The 24,192-nt window shown below is 38.4% G+C and overlaps 1 protein-coding gene across 1 annotated transcript in view; it reads left to right on the top strand.

Annotated features, from left to right (window-relative positions):
* The window catches only part of cemip (cell migration inducing hyaluronidase 1), an 89,500-nt gene that overhangs the window by 33,323 nt on the left and 31,985 nt on the right, over positions 1-24,192 (top strand). The window contains exons 2-11 of the mRNA XM_061043144.1: positions 2,460-2,640; positions 7,360-7,497; positions 8,104-8,242; positions 10,474-10,710; positions 12,550-12,729; positions 15,660-15,730; positions 16,064-16,159; positions 19,229-19,350; positions 21,953-22,100; positions 23,553-23,744. Coding sequence (XP_060899127.1) covers positions 2,589-2,640; positions 7,360-7,497; positions 8,104-8,242; positions 10,474-10,710; positions 12,550-12,729; positions 15,660-15,730; positions 16,064-16,159; positions 19,229-19,350; positions 21,953-22,100; positions 23,553-23,744 — 1,375 coding nt within the window. The 5' untranslated portion in view covers positions 2,460-2,588. The remainder of the gene's footprint in view (positions 1-2,459; positions 2,641-7,359; positions 7,498-8,103; positions 8,243-10,473; positions 10,711-12,549; positions 12,730-15,659; positions 15,731-16,063; positions 16,160-19,228; positions 19,351-21,952; positions 22,101-23,552; positions 23,745-24,192) is intronic.

Genomic DNA, 24,192 nt, shown 5'->3' with positions numbered 1-24,192 from the left:
GAGGTATATTATTAAATGCTATTCAGGGACTTTATCCTTGTTGCTGCAAGAGATTAATTGTAAGTTTTTGTTGCAATGGAAGTCATGAAAATATCTTTCAAAGTGTTCTCCACCCTCAGTGAACTCCCTGCTATTAGTGCTCGTGCGTGTTCATGCTTGTGTCACTGACTGTGTGGTGGCCAGTTTTCAACAGGCAAAGTGGTCATTTCTGTTTCTGGAGAGGTTTGTAAGTGTGTGTGTTACTCTAGCTTTGAGCTCATAAAGTGTGCAAAACCCAACTGAGCCTGACCAGATCTCCCTCATGATAAAGTTTCTTTTTGTAAAAATAAGGAAAACACTGTTTTGGAATCTGTTTTGTTAAAAGGTGTGTTTGTGCATTTGTTTTATACATTTAAATCATTAATAAAGGCTGAATATGTGAATGTCATGACACCACCTGTACCAACACTGAAGACAAAAGACAAACAAATGTTTCACACTACGTGTTTTTCATTCAACTTTTGCCTTGTTCTTGTAATCTCAGTGCTGCACCATCATAAAGTCTCAAACATCAGACACAATGTCTCTGGTTGGAGTAAAGTTAGTAACACAGCATCTGTCTGTCTGTCATTCTCATCCAGACACTTCAGGGCATGGCTAAGTGGCAGCTAACTATTTATAGCACTGAAACAGATTGTTATTAGAAGTCATCAAATAATGGAGACATCTTTGATAAAAACAGCAACTATTGTTTCACTTATGATCATATTTAACAAAAATAAGACTGAATCTAACAAATGTTGTCATCACAGATCAATGACACTATCTGTTTGAGGTACATTGATTTATTAAATCTGCTACTGACAGTGTCACTGTAAAAAAGGAAGCTGTTGGTCGAAATTCATTTTCTTTCACACAATAGAAAGAAAACCAACAAGAATTATTAAAAAGAGTTGAATGATCGTAAAAAGTAAGTAAAAGGATCACCTATTTGCTTCAACTGTTTCTGACTCTTTTAAAAACTGTTTCTTCATTAATCAGCATAGCTTTCATTTTGAACTGAACAATAAGTTAAATGTAAAAAGGGAAACAAACACACTCTGTAAGGAGAGCTTGTAGAGTAGCAACAACTAATGCAATCACAATCACAATCACAGAACCCATCCAGTGTGATTTGCATACAAACATAAACTCCTCCCTTTGCTTTGCATCATGCTGACAGGATTACTGAAAAGTACTGACTGCTGCCTGAACTATCACAGCTCAAATCACAAAACATATGAACCTTTAGGATTTCAGACGGTCGAGACCAAACATGTTTTATAAATAATGTATGAATGCTTCATTTAAGTGGCACCTCTTACCTGTGCTCCTCTTACCTGTGCTCACACAGGTATTCATGGCCAGGCCAGCAAAACCGAAACATTCACTTCATTTTTGAACATGATTTTGTAAGAACTGCTCGGTATCTTCTGTAAGGAGGGCACGGCTTTATCCTTTTGAACTGTCAAAGTATCTCTCTGTTCATTTCATCAGTATGTCAATACACATTTTGTAAAGCTTTTACCTCATGAAAAAGTCAGCTGTGATGATTTTAAATTAAGCGGGAGAGGGGTTTTGGTCACAGGAAAAGATAAACATTCAACCTCCTGCTGAAAAAGATTTAGCATGTTTTTAATGTTGCACTAATACATTGGTTCATCCAAAGGTAGACAGCTTTACTTTCTTCTGCTTTCTTCAGTGTGAAACTTGATTCTTGTTAGGCACCCTCTCATGTAATCCTCTCGTGGTGTGAGAACATATTTCTTTCATGCAGTGATCATCAATGGCCATGTTTAAATGCAGTAACACAAGTAAGGTGAAGCCGATGTTCACACTTTTCTTTGAATCATATTTCCTGCTGATATCACAACTGTTCTTACAGCTCTTGAACTTTCTTAGACAGTTTGAATCTTTGAAAATTGAACTTGTGTCACTGCAATGCACACAACATTTTAACAAATCTTTTACTCATGAGTTTTCATATTTTTCAGATCCAACCCTCAAGACGTTCACATCCTTTTTTGAATCAGGACATAAGCTGTGTTTCAAGGATCTATCACGTGAACTGACTGAAGTCAAGCTTCTCATAAAATATTGAATGGCCTAATGTAATTATGCAGCATGCTTAGTTTACAAGACAGACAATTAATTAAAAATAATAATAATAATAAAAAAAAAAAATGTAATGTCTGTCTTGTAAACTTAGCATGCTTCATATTCATGTTATGTATTACAACGATAAGTCTCCCTACATTAAGTACAGGAATCTCTGAAAATAAAATTCAAACCAAACCTGGTCTTCTGAAATAATCTGCCACAGTCTGACCTTGCTGTGCAGACATTTGACGGACAGCCCTGTTATCCTCGTACATCAGGGAGTCATCTTAGACTCTGTTTGAGCATGTTTTGCTGAGTTGTCTGCTTTTGTGATGTTTCAGGTGCTTTTGGTGGCCTCTTGCCGTGAACTCTGCATACGCACTCTGAAGCCCCCTCTGAAGCTCACTGGGGGGTCTCAGGCAACTTTTGAAGGCCCCAGGTGTGAATTTGGTCAGTGACGGCTGAGAGAGATGAAGACATGCATCGTGCTTCTAGTGGCTCTGCTGCCATGCATCCAAGCAGGTGAGACAAGGATAGGTTTCTGTTTTTAGTTTTCCCTTTTACTGATTCTTATTTAAGGTTCAGTTAAGGTCATAGCGTCCTTCTTTTCCACATGGCCCTTCTTTAGGTCATGACTTGCCTCCTGAGGTTTTTCTCTCTTTTAGACTAATGGAAAATAAATGACTCTACCTTTTGAATATATCAATCAATCTTTATTTGTATAGCACCAATTTATAACAAATGTTATCTCAAGACACTTAACAAAACCAGCCTGTCTAGACTCTTTGTTGTATTATTATCAAAGACCCAACATTAATCCACCATGATCAAAGACCTTACCTACTGTAGAGCAGAACCAGACTCAGACTGTTGAACAGGAAGCGGGAGGACATATGTGTTTCAAAATGAAAAAGGGAATATTTTCACTTTCACCCGCTCTGACCTAAACCCGATTATTTTAGGTTTAGTTTAGGTGAAGGTAGAAAAAAAACGGTACCGACCTGTTCTTCCAAAAGAGACAGAAGAGTAATGAGTTAGCGTCTGTGGTAATCACAATGTGTTCTGTTGTTCACTCAGCAGACCATACTTATCTGAGACAAAATGTTATTTTAAGACACTTATATTGCAATTATTACAACCAATTTACCTCCCTAACTAACCAAAAACATGAGAAAACTGGGGGGTCCATAGCAGCAGGCCATTCCCACCAACAACCTGAGGAACCTGCAGCCAGAACTTATCTCTGTGGTCTTGAGGTAGTACTGATAGGTGACACCAAATCTTACTCTTGCTCATAGGGAATTTAAATAGCCCTGTTTATATTCCCCCACTATGACCAAATCCCTAATTAGTGTGAAAAAATTAAATAGTATATGATGGACCAATGGACCTGACTATGAACGTGACCTTATAACACTTTTCTAGGCTTCTTACTACTCAAAGCGTTTTTTACACTGCAGGTCATACCTACCTGTTCACACATTGATGGCTCCTAGGTAAAGTGTTCATCAGTATTAACTAATCCATTCATACAAATGTACAAGTCATGACACAGTGGGAGCAATTTGGGGTTAAGTGTCTAATTGCCAAGGTCACATGGACATGTGGCTGCAGGAGCCGGGGCTGAAAACCCCTGACCTTCCGGTTGAGAAACGACCGACTCTACCAATGAGCCACATCAGATCCAGGTTGCACTTTCTACTTAATATGTGAGAAATAACTAACAGGAGGGTAAAGGATGACTTTGTTTGGATAAAGTATCATGATGCACACCATGCATGTGTACATTTTAAAATTGTGCGGAAAGGCAATGAACTTTGACACATTTATTCCTCCATCAACACTAAAGCAAGACAAACAAATGCATTCCTCTATGATACCCAACACAGGATAACATCAGAATCTATGAGACCTGACGCCACATGTCTGCTGCATAGAATCATTATTGGGATTATTTGCAGTCTGAGCTTTAATTTCTTCAGCATAAAAAACATGTTATCTAACAAACATGTTTTCTGACCACGTCAGATACAAAAATAGTGTTTATAGCTGGTTTGAACTGCCATGCAGACTTGGAGACTTGCGCTGAAGAGGGAATAGAGAATTGTGGTTTTCAGAAAGTTATAAAAATGGGAGATCACATACAATAAAATAAAAGTCTAATCATTCCCTGTCACACAGAAATTAGGCTGTTAAAGGGAACAGATAGAATCAAAAAAGTGAATGAGGATGAGAGTGAATTTGAAGATTATCCTTGTGGTCAGACACAGTAAACACACAAATGCCTGGATGCTGTAGGTAAACAGAACTGCAGTGCATACTTGGATTGATAGAATGGAAGACTTCGCCTGCGTGTCTTTCACAGCGGTTTTCTGCGTGGCTTGTTAACAGAAACCATGTGCTCTTTTAAAAACAGCCAGCTGTGAGCGCTTGAGAGAACTTTGGAGGCACAGTGTTTCCTCAGCTGAGACACGTTTGCTCTGTCTGTTTGCTATGATAGACAATATTTACAGAACCAAAGATGTTGGCATCATTTATTCTACATTGTTGTTGTTTAGCACTTTAACTTCTGAGACTGTGGTTGTCCAAAACTCTGACACCTAGAGTTTAAAATGGGTACTGCAGTCCAAATTCAAAACATTGTATAGAGAACTGTCCCCCCCCCCCCCCCCCCGCCCCCTCCTCCATAGATGTACAAGCATGTCCCGAACACTGAAGCTTCTGTGTTTTAATCAGCTCCGCATCGGTCTTGAAACCTGTATCTCTAATATTGATCCTAGTTTTACTATGTTTCTGCTCGTAGAGCTTAATAGAAAAATGCCGAGGCTTTTTAGGTCGGGTAGAGTCAGTTATCTGAACAAGTTTGCGTTTTGCTTTTAGCGCTGCAACACCTGTCGGTTTGCCGTTTGCCTGGCAAACTGAGGGGCGAGGGGCAAAACGGCCAAAACGGCAAAACGGCCATGTGGGGGCGCCGCCTACTTCTCTGAATCAAAACTTCGAAAAAGGACTTACTAGCTGCAGTGTTGTTGACAGAGAAGCCAGCGCTTCAACAAAGCATGTTTCCTTAATGTCTAATGATATAATATATATATAATATAATTTTTATGATCTAATTCAATAGATCATAACAGTGTTGTATTGCCCCTCGTTCACTGTGATTGGAACATAGTTGTACATTTTTCTACTCACCTGTAATACTCAGATAAATTAAACACAAATATTTTTGTAAGAATATTTGTAATACTACTAATAAGCTCAATGTGTTTAAAATACATGAAACCAAGTTTATGTATTTACCCATAAAAAACCCCCATTTGTTTCAATTTAATAAGAACAAGGAATGTACTATAAATAAATCCTTTAAACAGGTTTAAAACAATAAACCACATTTATTAACAATACTTAAATGTAAGTACTTTTTTATATTCAATATATTTGGCTTCCAAACCAACTTTTTCAGACTTTCAAATGTTTTTTTATTTAAATTAGTAACTACAATGTTAAAATGCATCCAAGAGGATAAACAGACAATCCTGTTTCTCATTTCAACAATGTATTGATGCTTCAAGTTTGAGGAATTGCAAAGTCAAGAAAGCAGATCATCGCACTCCTTCACTTGCAGCATTTAAATAATCCCTAAAAGTGTCACAATCTCAACCATGTTAATGGTTTCTCAGGACTCCCTCCTCTTGAAGTGCAGACAAAAGGTCAGCAGGTCTGTCTTCAGGACCATCAACCTCCATCTGTGTGAAGTAAAGGCCAATCATGGTCTGCTCACTCTCCATTTCAGCGTGTTCCTATTCCCTTTACAGGAATGTAACCAAGTGAACGAGGAGAAGAGTCCAACCATTTGTAGAATAATCCAAGTGTTCAAAAATAAACTATGCCATACTTACTTTTTTGAGTGTGGTTGTTCTTCAGCTGCAATTAATGAAACAATCTGACAGACAGTATAACGTCTCTCTGTAAGCCATCATAAACCAGTGAGAGCTGCATGTATTCATGATGATGATTGGACCAGTTGCTTTAGCGGAAAAAAAGAAGATATTTTTAAAAACTTATTTCACAACGTAACTATTCTGTAATGGTGAAATTCACCTATTGATTGATAAAGCTAACTAGCTTGTAGAATTACGTTTTATAACACAGTAGCCTACTTCGTGTCTTAAATGTAAATACTGTTAAGATCGTCTGTTTAAGGTACCTTCATCAACAGCTGTCTTAAATCTGATTACATGTATACCAGCAGTAGACTTTGAGTTGCCACCTCAGTAATGGCAGCCAATGCAAGATGGTGGCACCGTCAAATGGGTGTTCTATTAAATTAAAGATAGAATGCCACAATTTAATCTTAAATAATAGGTTTTAAGTTAACATAAGATAAGCCTTCATAGATATCTCTGAAGGCCGAGTCTGTGAATATCATTCTAACTTCACCTAACTTCCCCAGATCAAACATTCAGGTGTTACAACAAAATAAATCAAGAATAAGCAAGCATGTAAAAACAGACAAAATAAGAATAGATGAAAATAATTAGTGGATACAGCTTGATATAAGTAGGGTTGAAATGAACCATCTCGTGGCCGAACCAAAACTACATGTGTTACAGGAGAGTTTGAGATGGTTTTCAGTAAGTGACAGTAGAAGTGCGGTGTTTTAGTTTTTACTTTATGTTATAAAAACTTGAGTTGCAATTACTCATTAAAGGCTTTATGTGTGATTTTTTCATCCAGCAGATGTCGCCCTTGAGCACCAGCATGAAACCAAAACAACTCACGCTGCATTGTTGTGTTAGCATGCTAATGCTAGCGATCTTTATTATGCTCGTATCTTCACACTGCATGTAAATTTACCTGAAATGAGCGTGATCTAGAAACACAGTTAATCAGTGAGTACAGTATGTTATTCTTCTTTTCTCTAGTCCCTCAATTAAACAACTTTTATACGTGAGGGGAGGAGTCAGCCGGCCGTCCCGACGATGTAAACGAAGTGAAGATAGGACTCTGAAAACTCTGAAAACATCACAGACAGTGGGACTCGGGTGTTACACCCATTGTAGACAGTCATGACTCACAGAGTTATTTTCAGAGGATATACTTGATTTCTATTACATTTAAGTGTGAAAAATCACATAGAAAGACTTTAATGTGTTTTGTTCTTACCAGTCCCATGTCACTATAATTGTCACAGTTTACCATTCTCTGGAAGTGAATTAAATATCTATTTTCTGTCCCTTTCAGTGTGCCCAGATGAGGAGCCAGGACTGCAACCATGGATGCCGGGACACAGTGAAGACCACCGTGTTACAATCGGTTATGGCAGGAAGGTCCTCCTCACATCTTCAGCTACTGTACACTCCATTGAGATTCTCAATGGAGGTAAAGCAGACAATCAACCATCAGGGGTTTTCTTTTGAAATTTAAATGACTGTACTTATGAAGTAAACAGAATTCATGGGAGGGGTGCAGTTACAAAGGGTTTATAAACACATTCTTCAAATTCAGAAACTTGAGGTAATTAAGATTGAGATTTTTTTTTTTTTTTTCTCATAAAAACTATTACAGCAATTTACTTGGGACCACATTAAGGTGTGTTCTTTATTCCAGAAATGATACAACTGTGGAACCCAGTGCCCTCTTGTTGAAAATATTGTTAATAGAAACAGAGAAAAATCTCAAAGCATATAACACGTGCAGGGAATGAGAAGCATTCTTTCTGGATTGCAAATCTGGTTACACAGGGATGGGTGAGCTGCAACTCTGTGTGTGTGTGTGTGTGTGTGTGTGTGTGTGTGTGTGTGTGTGTGTGTGTGTGTGTGTGTGTGTGTGTGTGTGTGTGTGTGGGGGGGTGTTTTTGTGTTGACAGCCTGTGCTCAGGGACATGATGGCTATGGCAATGGTGGGGAAACAGGAGGTGTCTGAAAGCACTGGGGCATTAAAGACCTGCCAAGGGGCACACACTCACTCTCTCTCTCTACCCTGCAGGAAAGCTGGTGATTGCTGACACCAACAGGCCGATGCTGCTTCGAACAAAACACATACTGATTGGGAACAAAGGGGAGCTCCACATTGGAAGCCCAGACTGTCCATATAAAGGCAACTTGACCATCTCCCTCTTTGGAAGGTACGGTTGGGAAACTGAAACGTTTGGTGTGAAAGAATTGTATTTTCATTTTATACATTTCCAAGAGATGGTTTTATATCCACAAAAATCCCATTAAGCATGGCTGTCTGCAGGCATTTTTGTGTCCCAGGCACTTGCATTGGGAAATTGGAAAGATGAACCTAAACTGCTCTGATTTTATTATTCAAAGCTGTCTGTCACATGACTAGTGCAGAGTCCTAAAGTGGTTTGGAAAGGAGAGGCCACCATTGAGCTGAAGCTCTCACAATGTGACATTTGATCTGAGAACATTTAAAACACAATACATTATGTATTATAGACCTGCCCTGGACAATGGTTTTAAATTATTATATTGAACTTATTCTCTTGTAATAAATATGTTTTTTGTTTGGCTGTTCAGAAGACGTTCAGATCCGTGTCACAAATCTGTGAAGTCATTAGATGTAATCCCTTGCACCCCCACCTGTAATCATAACGTTGTTGAACTTTCTGACTTATCTCCTCTCATGTGTAACATGTCTACAATCAAGCAAGTAAGAGAGCGAGCAGCAAAATGATGCTGTGTGTAAGGGGGGATAGAGGGAGAGTTCAGAAGTGGATTTACATTAAACATACCAGGGGCAACATTTGAAGCGTATTAGGGCTTAAGCCAGAACCCCCAGAATGTTGCAAAGGAGGCGACGGCTTATATCGTCTGAAGCCTCAAACCCTGACATGCAGGATTTAAAATCAAACACCAATTGATCCTAAAAACAGGTTTACCTTAGCTCACTTCCAGGGGATGTTTTTACAAAGTGATTTAAATTGAAAATTCTTAGTCACATAAGCTAAAGCTGTTCTTTAGAGTGAAAACAAAGATACAGGTATTTACATCTTAGCCCTTAAGAGGTACGGTAAGGTATGGTAAGGTAAGGTAAGGTAAGGTAAGGTAGGGTAAGGTACCTTTATTCTTACCCTTAAGTAGATTTGGTACAAACAAAAGCACAGGTTGAAACATGACAACAATGACTAAGAATAGAGCTCCTAAAGTGAAAAACTGTTTTACTGGTCAGGAGGACATTCATATAGGTGATCCTACAAACAATTACAGCTCCGTCACAGCAAATGAACAGGGTAGACACATGATTCATGCAGGCGGCTCAGTCCATCTTATACTGCAAAGTGCAAAGTGAGGCGCTAATGTTGAGCCCCTCTAAATGTGATTCATCTGATCACTAAATGCTCTTCACATGCTAACATAACCATCAGCATTTGAAGAGGATACTGCACAAGTGGGCATGTGTTTTCCAACATGAAGTCAGGATTACAATTTATTTATCAGATGTGTTAGTTAATAACATCATGTCTGCCTAGATTCAATGATTAGGCCAATTGATTTGATTGTCTTTCTTTGGCGATTATCACTAAGGGAGCATTTTTATGTTTTTATCAACCAATCACAGTTTTTGAAAGACTGTGTCATACCTGGTAATGATACGGCCACACCTTCTCACCAAGTTGAGAATGTTTCCAAACCAAATAAACCAGGACTACTTGATGTACATTTGAAGCTAAGAGGATTCTCAGAATGGCTAAGTACAATGACACGTGAAAAATGTGCCTGTCAGATAAGTAAATATTGGAACCTGCCATGTGTTTAGTCTGCCCCCATAGACTTGTTAGGGATACAGAACTCATATCATGCACTCCTTTATTTTTGATTAAATCCCTGATAGTCTGTGTCACTGCCTGAAACATTCACTAAAGCATCATGCAGAATTATTAAATTACATTTTTGCTCTTCAAATAGGATTTCTGGAGAGTCCCTGAGTTTGAGGCCAGTGTCTAGCATCCAGGGCCTTTATTCACACAAACTTTTAGACACTTTTAGGGCCTACAACACAACTACATCAGAATTAGCTGGAGGCAAAACAAAGCGTAACTAGAGGGATACACAAATCACAACCACAAAGGAGTCTTAAAATGCCGCCTCGTTGTGTTGTTGGGTGGAAGGAGTAATAACAGTAATGTCTCTAAATTGAGAGAGAGACATTCCAAACTCTCTGTGTTTGGGCCATTTTCCCCTCTGCCTGAGAATCTTACCACTCCTCCTTACTCCTCACAGTGTTCACCTGAGGAGTAAGGAGGAGTTCTCTTAAGGGTTAAGATTCTTTGTGAAAAACGTTATCGCTACCAGGATACCTGTTTGTTATTGAATTATTATTTTCAAGTATTTCTCATACTTTTCTTAGATTGGATGACAGTGATCAAGAACACAGCTACTTCGGGAGGAAGTACATTGGTGTGGGGACAGGAGGGACACTAGAGATCCATGGAAAAGAGAAACTCTCTTGGACTTTCCTTAATAAGACAATCCATCCAGGAGAGAGCAACCAGAACAACTACATGTTCCAGAGAAGCTGGGGGAATAGGGGAATCATAATTCACCTTATCAGCCCCAAGACTGGAGAGGTATTGCACATTGACAGGTAAGAGTTCCCTTTACCTGCAAGCTGCTTCAATAATGAGACTATTAATAATACCATGAATTCTGTGATGACTGATATGTGATAAGCTGTGTTAAAAAGGAGAGTAATAAAGGAGACATACATTCCTCTATTGTCTCTGTCACTGGACCTTGGAGTAGCATTACATTTAGAAATTGATGACATCCTCTTTACCATGTCATAATCATTTAAATATTACATTTTCATTAAAAAAAAAAAAAAATCTGTTTAATTGAAGAACAGCTTACATGTTGGTAAATAGATGAATAATTAGTTTCTGTTAATAAGTAGAGTAAAAGGAGCGATTACAGATCAATAAAATGTATAGATGGCAAATATGGCCTCAATTTAAAGTCTTTCTATGTGATTTTTCACACTTAAATGTAATATAAATCAAGAATATCCTCTGAAAATAACTCTGTGAGTCATGACTGTCTACAATGGGTGTAACACCCGAGTCCCACTGTCTGTGATGTTTTCAGAGTTTTCAGAGTCCTATCTTCACTTTGTTTACATCGCCCGGACGGCCGGCTGACTCCTCCCCTCGTGTATAAAAGTTGTTTAATTGAGGGACTAGAGAAAAGAAGAATAACATACTGTACTCACTGCTTAACTGTGTTTCTAGATCACGCTCATTTCAGGTAAATTTACATGCAGTGTGAAGATACCAGCATAATAAAGATCACTAGCATTAGCATGCTAACACAACAATGCAGCGAGAGTTGTTTTGGTTTCATGCTGGTGCTCAAGGGCGACATCTGCTGGATCAAAAAATCGCATATAAAGCCTTTAAGTAGGAATGTATTTTAAACATATTTAAATTAATTATTAATATTTTGTATATGTTCTGTGCTCAACCTGAAATGCATCAACCCGCCACTGGTTGGGGCTGTAGCCATTGACCAGCTAGCCCTGGTTAATGGGCCTTTCCTCTGGCTTTACTGCTCAGCCTCCCATCAGCTCTGTACCTCTGCCAGTATTTGGATCAAGACAGTTGAGATAAAGTTGTATGCAGACTGTGTCAGGTGGAGCAAAGCCCCACATTCAACACAGGCATGTGAACATTAACCTGCAAGGAGGAGCGCAGGCTGGTGGTGCTCGCACTGCTTACATTAGCCTTACTCGCTAAACCAATTTGACATTGTTTACCAGCAGACAATTTTGCATAAATTGCACTTAATTCTAACTGTTTTCTTACAATTAGACTAGTCGGTTAGTGTGAAATGAATTTATATTAGAAGTATAGAGTAGTAAATAAGTTGGCTAGGAAAATCCCTATTGATTACTATAGGAAAATATGTGTGACCAATCATTGGATGAGTTCTTCCTGACTGAACTTTTTCTAGAGCCCAATTATTGATCCCGGTAGGAATTGATGCATGTTGATTATTTATTAATTTATTTTCATTATTCCTTTTCTACTCTTTTGAATTGATATCCCTGGAATATCTGGAGGGAATATATTTGAATGAGGCACAAATGTCCACCTGGACTCAAGAATAGCTTTTAAATGATATCCAAACAATGACTGAAGGGAACTTCTTAATACCCCCTTCATCTGATTCTTTACACAATCTTCCCCTGCTGTTGTGTTTTCTGTGATTTTATGAGAGGGTACAATCAAAATGATATGCTTATATAGATTAACTTCGGTTGTGATGGGAAATATCCTGTTTAATGTAAGATTTCTACTTACAACACAGAATGACTTAAAATGCAGAGTGACATTCAAACCTGATTTCTATAATGTCTTTTCATTTCTGATCGAGGAAAAACGTAGAGTTCTGACATCTAGATTCTTTCTCCAACCTTCTCCCACAGGTTTGACACATACCGAACTAAGGATGAGAGTCATCGCCTGGCAAAGTATATCGATGGTGTGGAGGTGGGGCTCATACTGGCCATGGTTGTCAATGACGAGGGCTCCAATAACTTGGAGGAGTCAGCCAAGAAGAGCCTTTCCAGGCTTGGAAGTCAACACATCAGAAGTCTGGGATTTAGGTGAGCTCATAAAAAGATTGGTCTCCTTTAGCTACACTCCATGAAAAATGTCATTTTTATTTAATATTTTGATAATTTTGGTATGAAAGACAGTAAGTAATATATTTATTATTGTCACATAACGGATTACTGGAGAAATCAATAAAACAAAGCTGCAGTATTCACATGCTCAACATCACTGCTCAGAACAACTTAAGGCATTCAACCATGTCATTTAAGAAAAAAAATATTTCTAACTTTATCAGTAAAATATTCTCCTCTGGGTCTACATTGTATCTACCAGTAATGTATTGCCTGGAATATTGTTATTATTGATTTAATGAATGAGAGTGTTGCAGCCTCAGGTGTGTAGAGTTGACAGGTTCTAATGAATTCTTGCAGCTTCTCTGGGCCTCTTGAAACTGAATGATTTTTAACTATTTCCATTGTCACATTTTTTAAATGTTGCAACTTTATGATGTTAACACTTATTTGCAATTCAGTACAACATCTCTACTAAATGTTTTCTACATATTGCTCAACTTCACTCCAGTATCACGCTATATGCTGCGAGGTCACTTACAGGTGATTATTTGGTGGTATGTGAAAGTACAATGTAGCTTTTTAGTGATATGATTGTTGATCATTGTTTTGCTCCATGCTCTACCTGAGTTGCATACAGTGTTCAGGGAGTGTTCGCAGCACTTTGACTCCAGTGATCAAGAGTGCTGATCCTTTCCTAATCTTTACCTATTGTTGTGAGAACCTGGCTATAACAATGACAACATTTTATAATGCAATAACACCTTGATGCCCATATTGTGCTGGGTTTTAATAACACATAGAGAATCAAATAACAAACATCAGTAGAACCTTTGGATCTGATAGACTTTGTTAATCTGCAGATTTCCCGTCATACAATGGTCAGTGTCAGTCTTGTAGTGTGTCTTATCACACACATAATTTCTTTCATGTTCTTGTTTTTCCAAGTGGTTCACATTGTTCAATGACATGTTGTGTACAAAGGACAATTTCCAATCAACATGTTTGTCAGGGAAACAGATGTTCAATGACATTATATTAATCTAATGTCTGTCGTGTCAGCATCTTATTAAACAGTATCATGTTAGATTAATGATTAATGACAGCTGCTAAGCCTTAACAGATTTTATTATTGTGTTTACCTAGGTCAGGGTGTACAGAAATTGAAGATACATTATATTGCAAAATGATACCATACCATGATACCATAATATTATGATAATATAGTCAATCAATCCTTCAAACCTTATCTTCCATTGCATATTAGTTTTATATCAATCTTATTTCTAGCAGGAAGCATTTCTTAGTATATGCAAATGTTAGCAAATGATGTTCAGGTTAACTGATTCATTTGTGTTATTGTTGCAAACTGTAATAAAGGGGCCTATCATTTAAACATAAAACTGTACAGTGATAGTAAAGTAAGCAGACTCATGGCAACAAAAAAAGCTTATTTGGTGTGCATTATCTAGATCTACTGTGAGCAAGCAGCAGTTATTAGACTTAAAAACTTAAGCAAGGCCTTGTTGAACTCACAAAGCCTTACATATGTAATTCATTCAAATGAGACCTAGCTGTGCTCTTTTAAATTCAGAAATATGTGGAGCTGTTGCATCGTAAACCACGAGCCTGTGTGAAAGAGTTTTGTTTTTCTACACTGGCAGAGGCCTTGATGTGGGCTGAGAGAAGATGCTGGTGAATGTTGGTTAACCTCAGAGCTAAGCCATGTTATGAAACGTAATGCTACACGAACACAGGAAACACTGAGTGCTTGCACAACATACTGGGGATAGAGCGTGACTTCACATTCCCATTCCATATTTTCACTTTCTCCATGGTTGTGGGTGTTGTGGAGGACAGACTAAATTAATAAGAGTGATTATGAGGTGACGGAAGGATTCCTACCAAATTACTATTGTCGCCTTTTCTCCTTAAAAATGCTGCAAACATGCCAACACTGGTGTCATCAGCACAGAGAGCCTGTGTTATTTGTGGCAAACGCAGAGACATTTTAATAAGACGTAATTTAAGTGACAGTGAGGAATCTGCAGTACATTCTGGGTAGGGCACCGTTATAAATTGCATTTTCATCATTATTGCAATTTGAGTATTTGCAAGGAACACCTCACAAAAGTGTAAATTTATCTCAACACATACAAAATAAAGAAAAGTTATTTTGTGTAAACACTAAGTTTTACTTATGGATGCAACATGAAGAACAGCAGTAACATGCAAGCAGATATTGGATTGCACATAACTGAGGTTGACAGAAAAAGCCTCTCTCTGATTTGCTCTGGTCTGAATCCCAGTTGCACAGGGCATTTCTCCGTTTGCTTGTTCTATCCGGCATGCGGGGGTTCCCTCTGGGGGCTCCAGCTTTGGCAACAACAGTAGAAATTACAAGACATTACACTTTCCAATTGTTTGAAGTGCTTGCGCCAGGCATGTAGTCGATCCACCTTTTCCTCCCATACACTTCTTTAGAGAGCAGACACATCTAAATACACATTTCACCTTCCAGTAGCAGATACAATGAGCCAGCTGAGGGTGACGTCATGACAGTTCAAAGTGAAGTGAGAACTTTGACGACTTTGTTTTCTCTCTCTCTCTCTCTCTCTCTCTCAGAAGTGGATGGAAGGAACTGGCATATCAACTGTGTGCCAAAAGTAATGTTGTGTTATATGTAAGCAGATCAAAGAGGAGTGATTGGATATTTTTACTTTACTTTATTTCCAATTTCCTATTACCCATACCACTGTCAAACATATTCCCATAAATGATATTTATTTATGTCTGTTCAGGTTCTCAGTCATCCAGGTCAAGGTACATTTGTGAGTGAATTGATCAGGCTTCGGATATTTATTTATGTTAATGGTTTACAGGACAAACAATGTCTTCTTTCTCTAAAGGCATCCCTGGACTTTTGTTGTGACAAAGGGTGAGACTTCTTGTGTTGCAGAGGATCATGCCATCTATCAGGGTAGGAATAAAAATAATAATATGAATTCCCCCCATCCAGATGTTATTTATGCTTTAATAAATGGAATTTATCCGTGTGTGTGTGTGTGTGTGTGTGTGTGTGTGTGTGTTTGTGTGTGTGTGTGTGTGTGTGTGTGTGTGTGTGTGTTTGTGTTTGTGTGTGTGTGTGTGTGTGTGTGTGTGTGTGTTTGTGTTTGTGTGTGTGTGTGTGTGTGTGTGTGTGTGTGTGTGTGTGTGTGTTTGTGTGTGTGTGTGTGTGTGTGTGTGTGTGTGTGTGTGTGTGTGTGGGTGTGTGTGTGTGTGTGTGTGTGTGTGTGTTTGTGTGGGTTTTCAGGGACCAGGGACTCTTCAGAAGCCCGCAGCTCTTGTGCTTTCCATTCAAGTTATGGGGAGGACTTCAACATCACCGCCAGCAGCCAATGGGTACAAGGTAAATCCCATGTACGCACTCATATACCGTACACACATATCTCATCAGGGTCTGAAATCAGAAGTCAGCTCTCTCTTCTCTCAAAGATACCAAGAAATCTGAATATATGATTTAGTCTTTCTATAAAATGACTTGTGCTGTTGTCACCCGTAGTTGACCCACTGACACAAATAAAGAAATTGTAAAGATTGATATTTACTGGAAAGCAATACACAATTGTTGATGGCTCATCTGATGAAACACCTTCTGGGATTGTATGACAAACTTAAAGACAGTTTTTCTCATGTGTATGTAACATCATCTACATAGAAAACAATGCCACTCATATCATCTAAATAAACTAAATGTAGAACTAATTGTAGAATCATTTAAATCTAAACCACATTCTTTTTTGACCTTAACAAGTTTGTTTTGTGTCTAAATGTAACCTAACTGGGATTGTTCTGATAACTGTTGTCAAGTTCCATATGTTTGAGATTAGGAGGACATTGTGCCTGCAATGTGTAGGACTTACTCAAGAGAACACTCATGAGCAATATAGATTATTTGAAAAAAGCACCTTTCTGTTCTTATTGGTTTCAGACTCGTGGGATGTATAATTTAAAATACCAATGAGTTTTAGATTGTAAATTGACAGGGAAACCTGATTCAATGAGTCGCAATGTGCAGCACATGGCTAATTTTGCCAGGTTTACAGTTTTCCTGCAGAATTGGGCTTCATTTTAGGAGCTGCCACGGGTAGTTTTTTTTTTTTGGCCATTGGGCTTATTTTGTCAATTGTTGTCATACATACCTGGCAACCCTGGTTAGCTTGGAAGATGGAAGCACTCATGTTTACATTGAGCGGATGGAAATATTCCCATTACTTTAGTTTTCTCGAGAGGAAAGATGAGGAGAACATCGTTGTCAGATGTAGATTGTGTCCCGGTACTAGGTCTCTTTCTACTGCAAAAAACACGACTTCAAACCTCCTTAAGCACTTACAACAACAGAAACAACAACGTGAAGCTCGTGTAAATAAACCCCACCAACGAGCCCTCTGCGGCCCGGAGGATAGATGTAGCCCTACAATACCTACAAAACAACCAAGACTGGATTTTAATCGTAGACAGCTACAGGCGAAAAATAACTAATGAAACGAAAAGTAATATAAGGAGTAGTGTAACATATTACTGTTGGCAGGGAGTAATAAGTAAAGTAATTATATTACTTTTAAAAAGAGCAACGAGTAATGAGTAATACATTCCCTTTTTTCAGTAACGAGCCCAACACTGATGAGGACACATAGCCTTAAAATGTATAAGGTTTCACGGTTTGTGTTTTCTGCTGAGATAAGTTGTTCGACACTTGTTTTCTTTGCCTATTTCCGGTGATTGGCACTTTTGGTTGATGCCATCTGATGTTCCTTTAGCATGTTCAATGTGCTTTCTATGACATACTGCACTGAACCAGTTTCCCTATATAACTGATTTCTAGAAGCAGTAAGGTCCTCTAGCTTTAGCTAGCGCTGTCATCTTCATCATAGCGTTGCTATCCTATCTTCTTCTTCTTCTTGTGTTTTGTTGCGTTTGCTTCTTCTTCTGTGTTTGTTGTTGAATAGCGTTTGTTACGAGCATTAATACCAGCTCCATGTGTGCCTGCCTTTTCTCTCCACTCAGATGTATCCCTGGTATGACTGCATACATCCAAACCATGTTGTTTCAGGACATATTCAAAAACTGTTTCACCCCTTGTTTCAAACCAAAGAGGTAGTTTCATATTATCAGCTGTGATGTCTCAAGAGATACAGTATACAAATAAAACACTGGGAATTATAATGTATCTGATAACATGTTGCATGCCTAAATACAGAAGGGTTTAGCTGTGAAGCTTTGACTTTTTGACTTTGGGAAACTAGTGTGGTTTGGATCAACAGATAGGGAATTTATTATAGAATGGGCTGAAGACATAAATATGCCAAAAAAGGACACGCAAGTCGGAATTAGAAGAAAAACTCTGTCATGTTCATCCTGCCGGCATCAGGACGGTTTGACATCAGCACCCATTAGTTTACTTCTACATTTTTTCCTGCACTACTCTGAAAAAACGTAACTATTTTTTTTACACACCCTACGTACTTTAAGTCTGTGTTATTGCATCTGTGTAGATGTCAGATGATTTTTTTTTGGTTGTGATATAACTGCAGGATGTCAATAACTCTAAACACATGTGCAGACACAGACAGGCCTGCTTCTAAAAGAATCTTCATGATCAGGGATTGATTAGCCTCTGTAACATCTTGAGCTCATTACTTTCTCACCAATACGGCTGCCTCACCGTCTGGTACTCAGCTGTTACTGACCCCTCCTTTTAAGTTCAAAGCTGATTCATATTATAACATCCTCCATCACATAGAATAGAACACCTAATTTGTCATTGCACATTGCTTTGCTTCTCTTAAAATAAAAATAACATTCATTGCTTTCAGCTTCACACACAAAATAGTTTGAAAAAAGTCATAGGAAGTGTTAGATAAAATAACTATTAAGAAATCAAAGTGCAGTCTTAGGACCCTTGGATGTTATTGCACCTTACAAGTATAAAATTGAGTATTGTATTAAGATGCCGGCGCTCAGAAAACAATTCTAGGTGGACACGGGGCCTCATGCATCATATGTAGCATTCCACATGTAATGTTACCATAAATATTATAGAAGATAGAGTGAACTGCATGAAGACAAACCCCTAATCCTCAGGCTGAAACACACACACACACACATACACACACACACACACACACACACCAAGTGGTAGCTAGGACAAAAGGAGAGGAGAGAGAGCCCTTCAATGACTCTGCTACAAATGTTCTCTGACAGTCTAAGTGGACTACAAGCCAAAACCCTGACACATCGATTAGTCTAATTTCTTTGCTTGGCTGTCAGACCACTGAACTGTGAACTGAGCTACTGGCGTGTGTGTGTGTGTGTGTGTGTGTGTGTGTGTGTGTGTGTGTGTGTGTGTGTGTGTGTGTGTGTGTGTGTGTGTGTGTGTGTGTGTGTGTGTGTGTGTGTGTGTGTGTGTGTCCAACAGAGGCAGAATGGACAGAATGGTTTGACAGGGATGACGAGAGGGGATCTGGTGACTGGGAGAAACTGTCTGACCTGCTAAAGGCCTATCCAAACCGACTGTGTAGTGGGCCGCTGGACATCCAGGTTAATCTTTTCCTACTTCATAGGACACACACACTGCATGTTTGTGAGGGTGCACAGTTACACACACTCATATGCTGTTTCTCCACCACCAATGTAGTTTATGACAAATGTGTTTTAATTAGGGCTGGCAAAACAACGAGATCATTTTGATAAATGATTCACAGGGAAAACAAATGCTAAGAAAAACCAGATTATTCACACTTTGGAGTCTTAAGTCTTTGACACATTAGATTTGTAAACATGATGAAAATACATGTAATTAAATGTAATTGACTTTTAATATTCATCATGTTGTTTGTCTCTGGAAACACCATCTGCCATGGATTACAACTGCTTGCTCTATTCTCCTGCCATACCCATCATGAAGAGAAACACACACACACACACACACACACACACACACACACACACACACACACACACACACACACACACACACACACACATACTCATACAGTGACATGCTCAGGTATGTTAGACCCTAAATGCTTTTAAGTCAAGCGGCAACATCAGGTGTTGAAAATTTAAGCCATTAAATCAGAATTAGATTTATTGGCCAGGTATGCTTACACACACAAGGAATTTAACTTTGGTGAACTGTGCTCTCTTATGAACAGGTCCAACATTAAATATCAACAATAAACAGAATAAGAAAAGACTAATATTTACATGACTAAATATGAAACAGTGCAGTGGTGAATAGTGCAAAAGATGCTGAAGTAACATGATAAGTAAAATGCAGTTATGTGACAGATGGGTCAATTAAGATGTCAATTACAGTATTTACATAAATAAGTGTGCATATGTTGATAATTTAAATTAAATAATATATATATACATATATGTATATTCACAGTGATGGTTTGGTTTAGAGAAAGTAGCCATATTGAGATTTAAGAAGTGCAAAAGACTGCAGTTCCTCCAGTGTCATCTTGAGATGGCTCCAAAAGACCCGAAAGTCCCATATTTAATATTAAAAAGTCCATATTTAAGATTAAAATGTCCGTATTTAATATTAAAATGTCTGTTTTTAATATTAAAATGTCTATATTTAATATTGCACACTTCTTAAAACATAGAAACTTTAAAACATTAACCACACATGACAAAGCCTTTAGACAAAACGAGCGCACAGCATGCAGCACAGTAATCATCTAATCTTTATTATGTTGTTTTCATGATCGTGAAATTGACTCTAGATTATTTGTCAAGCCCTAATTAAGGGCTTCACAGATATGCCTCCAAGCACCTGGGTTGCAGCGGTTTGTCAGGACTTAATGAAGGTGTTAGGTTCAGGGGCTTGTGGACAAACTGGGTCACTGATTTTTGCAGTGGTTGCCTGAATTTGGGGTCCAATTAAGAGCATTCATTCACCCCTTCTGTCTGCACTAATCACGTAGATTTTTGAGTAACACAAGATAATAACAACATTTACATCCTTTAAAATGACTTCCTCAAGGACTAAACACAATGTATGTCCAAAGTCACAATTTTCAAGAAATTGCAAACAAACATCTGCACACTGAAAACTACAAGCTGTCAGTTGTAACACATCCTAAATGGTGAATTTAGGCAAAGAAACTACCAATCATAGTTAAGAAATGTGGGCTGCTGCCTGGTGAGGTTCACCGAAAGTTTGTCAGTCAGCATTTCCAACATGGCTACTTTTCAGCCTGTGTATGTGTGAAGCATGTCTCGTTCCCCTTTGTGAGATAAATAAATGATATGTTTATCTTCTACCTCTTCTGTAGAAGTAAGGAAGATAGAAATACTTAACTAGAGAGAGGATCATCTAAAAAGTCGACATTTAATGCAATGCTTCTGGCATTTGAACTACTGTATGTTAAGCATTCTCTCGGGTCCCTTGAAAGGAGCTTTACACATTCTATTTAATATTATTGAAACATCTGCTCAGGCCTGTGAATATTGATGTGATTTTATTATTTCCCTGTATTAAGAAGCCCATGCTGTAAATTGTAATGGCAGTGGCTGGCTTTAAAGTTGAAGTTTTCAAATCAAATGAAAATGTGACAGTGATTAATTCATCTTTAGAGAGATGATGCCTCCATGATCAATCTGTTCGTGCACAGTCTCAGCTCGCTCTGTGACATTCACACACTCATCCTGCAAATTGACAGTTTAATGTCAACTTGTGTTGTTGTTTAGTTTAAGTGCTGTTTATTGAAATAATAAAACTACCATGTTGGTTTTGATCGTTTCTTTAGCCAAGAAAATTACATCAACCTTTTTACTCATACAGCTCATCTGCTGTAAAAACAGGTTGGGATTGAAAATGCATTACAAATTGAGTTATGTTTTAAAGCAATTTAATAAAACAAACAGCTGATGAACTAAGTCACCAAACACACACAGTGAGGACGAAACTGAAAGAGCTGCCAAAAGCAACCAAGATATTTTATAATTTTACATAAAAACTCATTGAAATTTAACAATACTGTTTAGGGCCTGATTTGTCCAGGGTAGCCCTAAATGTTCCTTGGTCACATATCAAAACATATTGCTTTGGTCTTTTGGAAGTACTTTTAGTTGTAAGTATGGAGTACCATGTTTTTATTTGACATTCCCTTTTTCCCTTGTCAAGGCTGAAACCTATGATGGCACACCATCCGACCGGACAGGAGATGTGATCTACAAGAAGCACAAGGACTACGGCTTTGTCTGCCTCAACAAAGACCAGGCTCATGGCATCTGTCAAAACTACAGGGTTCGCTTCCTCTGTGGAAAACTGGGTACATTAATCACACACTGTCAGTGTCTGGTATGCATGAATGAATCCATTAAATTCTTCACTTAAATGCCTTTACTTGAAAAGAAGGGAATGTAAAGGATTGATAATGTCTCCTATATGCAGACACTGGCAGTGTTCCAGTGGAGGTGTGCTTGTGCTTGTGTTGTTTGCGTGCATGGAGACAGTTATGATTGGAATGCATGGAGCCAGCATCTTAGTGCAGGGAAACACAACCACACAACAGCCAATGTTACAGGCACCTTTCCAAAAAGAAGAAGCTGTTGAGGACCTCTGTCAGGGCTTGTGTGTCCATGTCTGTGTGTGTTGCTTTGTGTTATGTGGAGTGTTTGCATGATTCTGAGATGTATACAGAGCACACCACCTTTGCTTGTGTTTGTGCCTTGTGGAGGAAGGTGGGTTGGGGGTATTTGAAGTCTGCACGAGTAAGGTATAGCACCAGTTAACCAGTAACTTGCTTTGAGAATCACAGCTATTAACATAAAGTGTACATGGATAAAACAAAATCTACAGGACAGAAATCCATACCATTGATGCATGTCATTTCATTCTAAGTTTGTGCTTCAGGTATCAAATCCTCTCCTTCAGTCAAAGAAACCAAATCTGACTACTCAGAAATAGTAGAAGATTGTGTTTTTTTCTGTAATTCAATCAGCCTTTGGTAACAGCTCAAGAGCTTGACATTTTGGCATAAATTGAGTTTATACTTGTCTAAATATTCTGGATCACGATATCAAGCTTTCTTGCTGTGTCAGCATTTTTTTCCTAACATTGGATTGTTGATGCAAAGAGTTTTTGGTTTCTTGGTAGTGTCTCAATAACAACTGTGTGAGGAAGTCAGATGTCCAGAAGAAGCTCAGAGTACCACCACTCCTCTTCCATTAAGACAAGCCAACTTTGGAAGTTAGTTTAGAATCAGATAGACATACCCTGAATGCCTTACAGAAGATTTCCAGGCAATATTGCTTAAACACACTTAATGTGATGCAGAAAAGAAAAGTAAAACAAGCCTGAAATATGAGAGACAAGGTGTTTGCATAGTTCTTAAAACTCCTTAAAACATCCAAAAGAAGAACATGTTCTATTATAAATTAGCAAAATCTCAAGCAAGTTCAGCAAGGTACCTCTGTGAAATAAATAATACTTAATGCTGACGCCTCTTTATGATAAAACCATTAAGGATACAGACAGGAATACCACTGATGATTTAAAAAGTTGTTGTTTTTTATGCCTGTCAATGCGGTCACAGGTCCAGTGTCTCACAACACAATGAAAAGCATCGTCCTGAAACAGCCTTTCTTCACATTGACTGGTTCCTTTGATTGATTGAATTTATGATTACATTTTGTAGCATTAGAATTTTAGCCATGGATTTTAATTTGCTTTGTAGCAGCTTTGCTATATCCTGCGAGCTCTGACTCTACGCCCCTCATAGTTCGTCCGCAGGTCTCCATTTCCATCGGCATATCGTCCAATAGCAGCATTCTGGAACTCGCTGACAAACCAGAGGGCTGGGGATCCAATGATCGGGTGGTGGTGGCCAGTACTGACTACTCCATGCATCAGACTGAAGAGTTCACCCTGTTACCTTGCTCTACCTGCACATCCAACCAGGTCAAGGTTCAAGGTAAGAAAACCATTGTTACACTTGTTTTTTTTTTTCATGCAGGGCTACACTGACAGGTTACAATGTAGCTGTGAAAACATTCTGTACTATCAATCCAGTTCAACTTGTACCAAGTAGCGTAATTTAAAAGAACTCTACTGTGCCCTTTAAAAGGTTGAAGGCTCCACTTACATGGTTTTACACATATGTTGACAAAAGCTGTTACCTGCCTGTTTGTAATGTATCTCTCCATTTATATGAACCTTTCCTGTATAAGGTTTTGAATTAACCACTGCCTTGAAAAGTACTTCCAAACAATTGTGATAAGACATGTTTTTTTTTTTTTTGTAAAGCATATCATTGCATTTGTAGCCGGGTGTGTCCTTTTACAGCTTTCGCTTTGATTGATGACAATGATTTGCACACAAAAAAGGGTCAACTTTGCATTTCCTCTGTTTAGAATGAAGAC

This window comes from Labrus mixtus, chromosome 1 (genome assembly GCF_963584025.1).
Source record: "Labrus mixtus chromosome 1, fLabMix1.1, whole genome shotgun sequence".
Lineage (NCBI taxonomy): Eukaryota > Metazoa > Chordata > Actinopteri > Labriformes > Labridae > Labrus > Labrus mixtus.
This window is presented reverse-complemented; position numbering and strand designations above follow the sequence as displayed.